Raw genomic sequence first — 7,727 nt, 5'->3', positions numbered from 1 at the left:
TTTATATATTATATATATTATATAATATATATATTATATAAAACATATCATATATAATAAAAAAATAAGTTAAATATATATATTTATAATTTAGTATTATATTTAAGTTAATTTTAATATGGTATTTATTGATTTGATAAATTTAAATGTTGTATCTAAACAAATATTTATGGTTTAGATAGACTTCAAAAAATTAAATTCTGAATTCTATGTTAATTAAACGCTTTTTATTTCATTTGATAAGTTAAGTAAAGTTACAAAAGATATCAATTTTTAAACTGAAAATTCTAGCAATCCAAAAATTAATAATGAAATTCTAATTAAATTCTAATTAATTCATAATTAAAATTTGATTTATTTTTTAATTCTATTATAAACAATATAATAAAAATATCATGCAATTCTAATTATTCTTTCATTATAGTGTAGTCTAGTGACATTTCTTCTATGAGCAATAAATTTTCTAAAAAATTTAATAGTTAGAATAAATATTTTATATGTCATATAAAAAAAAATCATAAAATTTAAGAATCATTGTTCTATAGTATTAAAGTCTTGAAATTTATTTTTAATATTTTCTGGTAAAAAAGTTGAAATTAAAATTTGAACATCTATAATTAAAAATTTTTTTTTCTTTCTCTGTATTTTCATAAAATTTTCATAAAATAGAACATAATTAATAGAATACAATTCATATTATCGACGTATTTTGATGAACAGAAATATTCTATAAATATTCTATATATTGTTTAAAATATTTTTTGTTAGACGGATACACGGTGTTGGACGTGGTAATGTATTGGAAAGAGACTCCAGTCCGTGGTGTCGAAGAAGCGGAACTGCCACAATTCACGATAATCGGTTACGAAACGAATGATCGTAAAGAGAAGCTGGCCACTGGCATATACCAGAGATTATCATTGAGCTTCAAACTTCAAAGGAATATCGGATACTTCGTTTTCCAGACTTATTTACCTAGCATCTTGATCGTCATGTTAAGTTGGGTTAGTTTTTGGATAAATCACGAAGCAACCAGCGCCAGAGTAGCACTCGGTAAAGATGTGTTTTATTATCTATTACAATTATTTTATTATCTATTATATTATTATACGTGTTTAATTAGATCTCTTTAATTCAATGTATTCATATTAAACCATGTATATCTATGACTTAAATAATTGTGATATTTCATTTAACGAAATACGAAGGGAATAGTATAATAAAAATATGGAACATCTTTGAAGGGAGATTCTATTCTTCACATGAAAACGATAAAAAAAAATTCAGAATATACCAGGATAAAAGTTAAATAAATAAAATAATAATAAATAAATAAAATAAATAAAATTTATTTTTATGATTGATTATTAATTATTAAATATAAAAAAATTTATAATTTAAAGTAAGATGATTGTACAAATATAAATTGTACAAATGCAAATTAACATGATGTAACATAATTGAAAATCAAAAACAGATTGATTTAGGAATTCAAATTCAAAGAGTGATAAAAATATATAGGTCATAAAAATATATAAGAGTGATAAAAATATATAGTGATAAAAATATATATAATATATTTTGATTTGACTATCAAAGTTTGGCAAATTTTCAAATATATAAAGAAATGCATATATAAAAAAGTATTGATGATTTCATTACATCGAAATCGTCTTTCTTTGTCAGAGAATTCAGAAATAAATAGAAAATCATAAAATTAAAAATCGCTAATATTTCACAATATGTTATATTGTACCATTTTTAAACAAACAATATCTTTATTTTAAAAAGAATTAAATTTTAAATTAATAATTATTAGATATCGATCTATATGCAATTATATATAATATTTATTAATGTGAATCACAATTAATAAGACAATATTTAAACATATTTTTTAAAATTTTTTCCTTTATGTATATAATAAATTGTAATAAATTAAAATTGAATAATAAGTGTATGTAATTCATTGAATTATTGTATGATTTTTTTCTCTTTGTAGGTATAACAACAGTCCTTACAATGACCACAATTTCAACAGGTGTCCGTAGCTCACTGCCACGTATCAGCTACGTGAAAGCTATCGACATTTACTTAGTAATGTGTTTTGTTTTTGTGTTCGCCGCTCTGTTGGAATATGCAGCGGTCAATTATACTTATTGGGGTGCCAGAGCTAAAAAGAAGTCAAAAAAAAAAGAATCTGATGATAAAAAAATGATTTCGAAATCCGGTAAGATTTTTTTTTTATCAAATGGAATAATAATTTAATGAATTGAGAATTATTGTAGATATATATAAAATATCTAAATTAAATATTGGAAATTATTTGTAAAAATCTATACTTAAAAAAGAAAAAATCAAAAAAATATTTTAGCTAATTCAATGTCTTTCGTATATATATAACAAGTATTTATTAAAATGCTACAATCAAGTAATATACAAATAATTTCCATTTTAAGAAATAATAACTGAATTACTATTATAAAATATAAATAATCATTTGCGTTTGCATTTTAAAGATATAAGAATTCTGATAATTGTTGATATTATTCAAATTTTCTATATATAAAATAAAAGTTTTTCATGTATGTATATATATATAAAGATATTTCAACTATCCAAAAAAAGTATTATATATTTTATCTAGGGACAAATTTTTGAAGAAATCTAATAATTCTAAAAAATTTTAATTTCACGAATAATAGTTTTGTTTTTGTCATAACAAATAATCTATTTATTCATCTTGTTATGAAAAAAATCACATTTGAACATTTATAATGAAAATATATTGATTTTATTTAGTAGACAATTTTCCAAATATATTCTTTTTCTCAGTAGATAAAGATGATAACATGTTTCATGATGTTTTATTTCATAATATAATCATAATATAAAATGTATTTTTCTTCGCGGAACAAAACATTATATTTTGAATTATATAATATCGAAAACGAATTTATATTTTTTTTAAAATAATTGAAACAATGCACGTTAATATGTACAAAAGATTAAAAAAAAGAAAACAAAAAGTGTAAGGAAAAAAATTTTGTAGGAAGCAAAGCAAATTCTCCTTTTCCTGGTTCAACGGAAGCAGATATAATAGAGCTTCAAGATCTCAGGATGTCTCCCTTACCAAGTATAAGAAACAGATCAGGTCTGGTTAGTGGCAGTTCGACGCCTGGAACTGGAAGAGAACATGATCCGGCCAAGTTTCCTCCTAGCTTTCGAATTTCCAGAGTCGCGGCTTATAATACTTATGGGAGAAACGCTGGTCTCAGATACAGAGGACCTAAACAAAATAAGCCTAAGGTAAAATTCAATTTTCTTTCCAATATTTTTTTTTTTGTTTCATAAACGTTAAATATCATTTGGTTTTTGTATTTCCATATTTCATTTTTAATAATTTCTTATTAGAATATTCGTTATAAATGTAAGACGTTTTAAAATATAGCATAAAAATTTTATTTATTATTTAATTTTATAAAATAAGTAAATTTAATAAAATAACAAAAAAATAAATTTATAAATTATTTTATTGTTTTTTTATAAAATTGTATTGCAATAAGAAATATTTTTTTATATTATTTAATATATCAAAGTTATTCAATATGATTTTTAATCTAGATAATTGTAATAAATAATTCTTATCTCATAGATAAATTTTTTGTAAAAATATACGATTTATTAGTAAAATAATAAGAGGTATGTGTCCACAAAAAGATAATAAGAAGTATATGTCCACTAAAATCATAAAAAAATTTAATTCAATTTTAAAAATAAAATAAAATTTTCTTTGTAAACAATTTTTTTTTTAATTAAATAAATTTTAAAGTCACAACAACTATGCATATATATTTAATTAATTATTATTCTAATAGTGATATAGATTATGCGATTATTACACAATATTTACATAATACATTTTAGAAAAAGTATTAGAAAAAAACTTAAGATATGTAATTTACATTGAAATTATTGTGTAATATTTAATTTAAACTTTAATTAATATGAACTTTTGAAGTTAATAGAAATTAATAGAAAATTTAAGGAAGCGTTTAAAGTAATATAAATATGATCAAGAAAAAAAATATTCATTCTTTTTTTTTAGAAAGAATAAAAAAAACAGATTTCACTTATATTTTGCTTAATATTAAAATAAATAAAAAATATTCATTTGATTTAAATGTATCTTAAAAACTGTTTTTATTAAAATAAAAAAAATTAAAAATAAAAAAATTGCATTTAAGATTTTTTTTTTATTCACAATTAAAAATCGACGAAAATATCCCTGAAGCTCTGCAAACATTTTTACATCATCAAATGTAAGATAATATAAGCAATGGAGACTTTAATGATTCTCCATATTTTTTCTATAATTTATATTAATTAAGTTCATCATATGTCAAAAATCATTCTCTTTCTAGTTACTCAATTTGTTTTGCACTCTTATATAAGAAAATTTAGTAGATATTAAAAATTTTTGATCGATTTTATCATCAATAACTAAAAAATGAAGCTTTAAACATAATATTTTTATTTTTTATTCATATTTTTATTTTATTTTGATTTGTAAAATTAAATTTTCATCATTTATCAACTTCGTTTAAATAATTTGTGTATTCAAGAATATGAATATATTCAAAGATATGAATATATTTTATGTCGCTTAAGATATTTCAAGAAATTGTTTACTATAATATTTGTAACAAATATGAATTTTAATATTTATTTTTATTATTATTTTTATTTTTATTTTAATATCTAATATTAAATATCTAATTTAAAATAAAAAACTATTTTGTTTCGATCAATTTGATTATGTTACCTTTTAAATAAATTAAACAAAAAATATAAATAAAAATTAAATAAAAATATGTAGAATAAAGATACATTTTTAAAAAAAAAAAAATATTATGATTACAGGTATTACATGCAATACGAAGAGGAGCATCTATATTGCGTGTATCAATGCCTAAGATAAAAGATGTGAATATTATCGACAAATATTCAAGGATTATATTTCCAGTCAGTTTTATGCTATTCAACGCCATCTATTGGGTATTTTATGTCCTCTGAATCTCTAATCATTAAAGCAATCTGCCGTACGACGAAAGATAAAAAAGGACCAATTGATAATCGAGAATTAAGAATTTCAATAAAAAAAAATCGATTTTATTTGAACACAAACTAAATCAAATTTCGAAACTATATTTCGAATAAAATTATTCGTCAGAATTTAAATCGAAATTTGAAAAATTGAAATTCTCGATCGAAGGGAGCAGGCATCGAAAGTACTGAATCGAAAGCTGCCAATATTTATCGACGAGAAAATAATTTCAAGATATATCGATTTAATCTTGAATGATATTAATGATATTTTAAGGGATACGTTCCTATTCGATATTTCACCAATTCGAATAGATAGATAGTGTACAATGTGCAAAAATTTATTATATAAAAATTCCTAAAATAGTATCAACATGTATATTCATTAAAAAAGTTTTTTTTATATATATCATTTATTAAAAAATAATTAATAATTCATTAAAACCCGATTAAGATTGCAATGAAAATCAGTTAAAACTATTTTTCGAAAGTAAACAAATCATCAATTTTCATAATTGTTGTTGGTATCAATATATTTTCAATCAAATTGAAAAAAATTATTAAAAGAAAGATCATTGAAAAAAAGATTTTAAATTTTAGAAACATATATCATTAATTAGAATAGTTTTTGATTAAAACTTCTATCATTAAAGTAGCTAAAAATAATATCACCGTTATATTTCCATATGAATTATCTTACAAATGGTGTTAAATACATATTGTCATACAGCGTGATATAGCATAATAAAGCTGTTTTCAAAATTTTTACTTTCAATAAAACATAAAATAAATAATTGCAACAATTATATATCTTTTTATTTAAATGTCAACATTTTTTAATATGTTATAAAAAAAAATTAATTAAAAAAATTAATTAATTAAATTAAACTTTTATAATGTATATATGTATGTATATGTGTATATCTACATTACAATGCAATATGTATATATACATCATTTAATTATTGCCAATTGTTTCACATAACAAGTAGATACATAAAATTTAATTCAATTTTTTTGTTTGTTCTAAAATGTATTTTACTAATTTAGAAAAATGAAGTTTTCTATTTTATCGACATGATGACTAAATTTGATTCCATATAAACTCTTATATAAATTATTACTTTTTGTTTTCTACTTATTCTCTACTTTTATAAATAATTAATTATAATTAATTAATTTATAAATAAAAAATTCTTTATTTTATAAATTCAATGATGCATACATTGCATATATATTTTTTAATATAAAGCAAGATATATTTCATAATTATAAATGGAAAATAAAAAAAAAAAGAATGGAATAAAAAAAGAATTTTCATCATTATTAATTCAAAATTTGATAAATTGTTTGAATGTTGATTTAAATAATAAGAAAAATAGAGAAAAAATAATAATCTATCAAGTGTAAGTACACGTATGTGAGAAAAGAAAAGCATTCTTTTTCTAGGAAATATTTTTCTGAGAGATTCAAAATGCGATCCGTACAGATTGCGATTATAACTTTAATTGTTTTAATATAAATCGTATCTATAATTTTAAAAGCAATTTAGCTTAACTTAAACAACTGTATTTGTTAAGTTTTCATTGTATGCATACGAGATGTGTATAAGTAATATATGTGAAAAGCCAGATCCACTGTTCATGCCATTTTATTTCGTCTTTCGATACATACATCGCAATTATATTACAAAGATGGCAGTTTTTAAAGCTTATAAGAAGAAATAAATAATCGAATGAGCCAAGTCGATCGTAGCTCGATCACGTTCGAGCTTCGAGACTTCGAGCAAGGATTTCTCCTTTTTTAATTATAAATCTACTTAAATAACGAAGAAAAAATATTATATAAAAGATATAATATAATTATTAAATTATTAAAAATAATACAAATTATTTGTTTACAATTATCGAATATGATTTTTGTACCTTTCGGCGTTTTTATCTTCCAACTATCGTACCGTTTTAATAACGAATCGCAAAACATAAATATATAAATAAATGATTGTCGATTTAAATTTTCATTCTGTAAAAAAAGAATTTCTTTTCTTCACACTCTTTTCACTTATATTGCTATGAATCGCTGAAATTTTTTTTCTGATTTAAAATCGTTTCGATATTTCGATGAATCCTAGCGATTTGCAGTTTCTTGCTTTTTGAAGGCTCTCCATCTTCTATATAAACGTTTCCGCTGACTTCCGGCCAATCGACCATCACAGGAGTCTGTCTTCTTCGATCTGCAAACAAAAATATGTAATATTTATATTTTTCGATTTGTATATTTACCGTTTTTATTTATCTATCATATTGTTTATTTTGCATTCTATTTCTAAAAATCAATTTATAATTGTTTCAATATAATAATCAAAATTTAATATTTGTTTCATATATTTAAAATAGATTTATTGTGAAATTATTTTCATAAATTTCTTCATATTATTTTTCCTTCTTTACTTATAGCTTTTTAAATTCTAAAAGAATTTTAGAAAAAATTTTTATATCTTGTTAAATTTTAAATATTAAGACAAATAATGTAAATTCTTTTTATTTGAAAAGGAATTAATAATTCTTTCAAATTTTATTGCTATTTATAATAATATATGTAGTATATATATATAAGTGTAT

At 20.8% G+C, this 7,727-nt stretch overlaps 2 protein-coding genes across 6 annotated transcripts in view; one reads left to right on the top strand and one right to left on the bottom strand.

The window, feature by feature from the left end:
• Positions 1–5,103, top strand: part of LOC102678684 (gamma-aminobutyric acid receptor subunit beta-like) — a 14,326-nt gene extending 9,223 nt beyond the window's left edge. For all 4 annotated transcript variants that reach the window (XM_031513074.1, XM_031513073.1, XM_031513072.1 and 1 more), the window contains exons 7-10: positions 769–1,053; positions 2,003–2,230; positions 3,053–3,309; positions 4,924–5,103. In XM_031513074.1, coding sequence (XP_031368934.1) covers positions 769–1,053; positions 2,003–2,230; positions 3,053–3,309; positions 4,924–5,076 — 923 coding nt within the window. In that variant the 3' untranslated portion in view covers positions 5,077–5,103. The remainder of the gene's footprint in view (positions 1–768; positions 1,054–2,002; positions 2,231–3,052; positions 3,310–4,923) is intronic.
• A 1,636-nt stretch (positions 5,104–6,739) lies between these two features.
• Positions 6,740–7,727, bottom strand: part of LOC102678549 (tumor necrosis factor receptor superfamily member wengen) — a 24,602-nt gene continuing 23,614 nt past the window's right edge. For both annotated transcript variants that reach the window (XM_006620991.2, XM_031513071.1), the window contains exon 5: positions 6,740–7,339. In XM_006620991.2, the coding sequence (XP_006621054.1) occupies positions 7,176–7,339 (164 nt within the window). In that variant the 3' untranslated portion in view covers positions 6,740–7,175. The remainder of the gene's footprint in view (positions 7,340–7,727) is intronic.

This window comes from Apis dorsata, unplaced genomic scaffold, assembly GCF_000469605.1.
Source record: "Apis dorsata unplaced genomic scaffold, Apis dorsata 1.3 scaffold_575, whole genome shotgun sequence".
Lineage (NCBI taxonomy): Eukaryota > Metazoa > Arthropoda > Insecta > Hymenoptera > Apidae > Apis > Apis dorsata.
The sequence above is the reverse complement of the archived record's forward strand: the minus strand, read 5'-3'. Positions and strand labels throughout refer to the sequence as shown.